Raw genomic sequence first — 2,064 nt, forward strand, 5'->3', positions numbered from 1 at the left:
TCTCGTTAGCATCTCGGAGGCTACTTCAGACGCTACGGAAGTCTCTCGTTAGCATCTCGGAGGCTACTTCAGACGCTATAAAAGTCTCTCGTTAGCATCTTATATGCTATGCTACAACTCAGATCTGCCCTCCCCTCTCATTGGCCAGTGCCACCGTGTTGCTTTGATCTCTGTTGGAGATACAGGTTTTCACCGTGACAGGATGTGAATGTGTGTTACCTTTACACCTTGCAGTCCTGGTGCCCCCTGAAACACAGAGCACAGTTAGCTTAGCATTAGAGCTACTTTGCTTAGCTTTAGTATGCAGTGATTCAATGTTCAATATTAATGTTAAAACCTCATAAAGGGACATTTTCATGCCGTGGGACCTTTATATCAATCAGGAAGTACGCAGGACTTACCTGAAAGCCGACCGGTCCTGAAACCCCGGGAAACCCCGGGTAACCGACATCCCCCTGGAAGAAACCAACGCATCATCAGTGTTCGTGTTTGGTTTCAACGAGCATCAAAACAGTTCCCTGAACGCAACACTGGGACTCACACCAGGGACCGGACATGTATTAAAGTCCTGAAGGAGTCAGGAAATATTAATAATTAATAATTATAGTTAATATTAATATTGTCTGTTTTGTGTAATAACACTGGCTTAAAAATACTCTGCTGCTACTTTATATTCCTTCATTACTGTTCACCATCACAACTCCTTAATCGTATAAATAATGTCTCATCAAAATTTCACCTTTTCGTCAAATTTCCGCTGCCTTTTAACTGCCATTTAACTGCCATTTAACTGCCATTTTACCGCCATTTTACCGCCCTTTTACCGCCTTTTTACCGTCTTTTTGTCTCCTTTTTGTCTCCTTTTCATCTCCTTTTTGTCTCCTTTTCGTCTCCTTTTCGTTTCCTTTTTGTCTCCTTTTCGTCACCTTTAATTCGCCTTTTCGTCTCCTTTTCGTCTCCTTTTCGTCTCCTTTTCGTTTCCTTTTCGTTTCCTTTTTTGTCTCCTTTTCGTCTCCTTTTCGTCTCCTTTTCGTCTCCTTTTCGTTTCCTTTTCATCGCCTTTTCGTCGCCTTTTCGTCGCCTTTTCGTTGCCATTAAAATTCCTTTAACTATGTAAATACTGTACCTACCCACACTCCTTCAATTTCTTCGTGCAACTGTAACACAGAACTTCCCTTCAGGAATCAAGTATTTCTCAAAGTTACTTGGCAATCATAGAAACAGAAACGCCCCAAAACGTTGTGAAATGTGACAATAACTTCGTAAAAAGCAGCAACATCTATGCGGGCCAAACTGTATTGAGAACTCAAATTGGTCTGTGGCCGGATCATAATCTGTGAGGGGCCGGGGTTGGCCCGCGGGCCTCGAGTTTGACACGTGGATCACAGCTTCCGAGAACTGTAACGTCACTTTTTACCTGTAAGAGAGGTGTTTACCTTTGTCCCGTTGCATCCTGGGAGTCCTGGGCGACCGAGGGGTCCTTCATGTCCAGGAAGTCCCTGAGAAAAAGGAGACAACAACAGGGTTGTTTTAGAAAATCACAACGACAGAATCTCCGTTTTCTACCAAATCCTGAAAGAAGTTTTTATCACAACTAAGTGATAATGAATGAATAATACCGATAACACCGATACATCAGTCGGGCTCTAGTGGGAACAAACTCAGGGTTTTTTGTCCCGGTTCTTACCGGCAGTCCTGGAGGTCCTGGGAAACCTGGTTTTCCAGGAAGTCCCTGGAGAAAACAGAGAGAGAGAGAGACCAGGTTTACAAAGACACTGAATCTGTCGGGACGAACTCTGTCGCGCCAGAAGAAGATGTTAAAGAGGCAGTTTAATAAAAGTCCTACCCGAGAGCCTTTCAGTCCTGCACCTCCTGCTGGTCCCAGAGAGCCCTGAGGACAAAACCAGACAAGAATGATCTTACTGTACACTTGTGCAGAGATCGATGAGATTTATAAAAATGATATTCAGCTTGTTATTGATGCTAGAAGTCTCCTTTAGAGTCTTATCTAACAGCGCTAGTTTGGGATTATAGGAAGTCTCCTTTAGAGTCTTATCTAACAGC

The 2,064-nt window shown here is 43.5% G+C and overlaps 1 protein-coding gene across 1 annotated transcript in view; it reads right to left on the minus strand.

Annotated features, from left to right (window-relative positions):
* The window catches only part of LOC117938780 (collagen alpha-2(IV) chain-like), a 31,202-nt gene that overhangs the window by 11,003 nt on the left and 18,135 nt on the right, over positions 1-2,064 (minus strand). Inside the window, exons 14-18 of the mRNA XM_034863647.1 lie at positions 1,847-1,891; positions 1,688-1,732; positions 1,437-1,499; positions 402-455; positions 220-246 (exon numbers count right to left, since the gene is read on the minus strand). Coding sequence (XP_034719538.1) covers positions 220-246; positions 402-455; positions 1,437-1,499; positions 1,688-1,732; positions 1,847-1,891 — 234 coding nt within the window. The remainder of the gene's footprint in view (positions 1-219; positions 247-401; positions 456-1,436; positions 1,500-1,687; positions 1,733-1,846; positions 1,892-2,064) is intronic.

Source organism: Etheostoma cragini, chromosome 3 (genome assembly GCF_013103735.1).
Source record: "Etheostoma cragini isolate CJK2018 chromosome 3, CSU_Ecrag_1.0, whole genome shotgun sequence".
Classification (NCBI taxonomy): Eukaryota; Metazoa; Chordata; class Actinopteri; order Perciformes; family Percidae; genus Etheostoma; species Etheostoma cragini.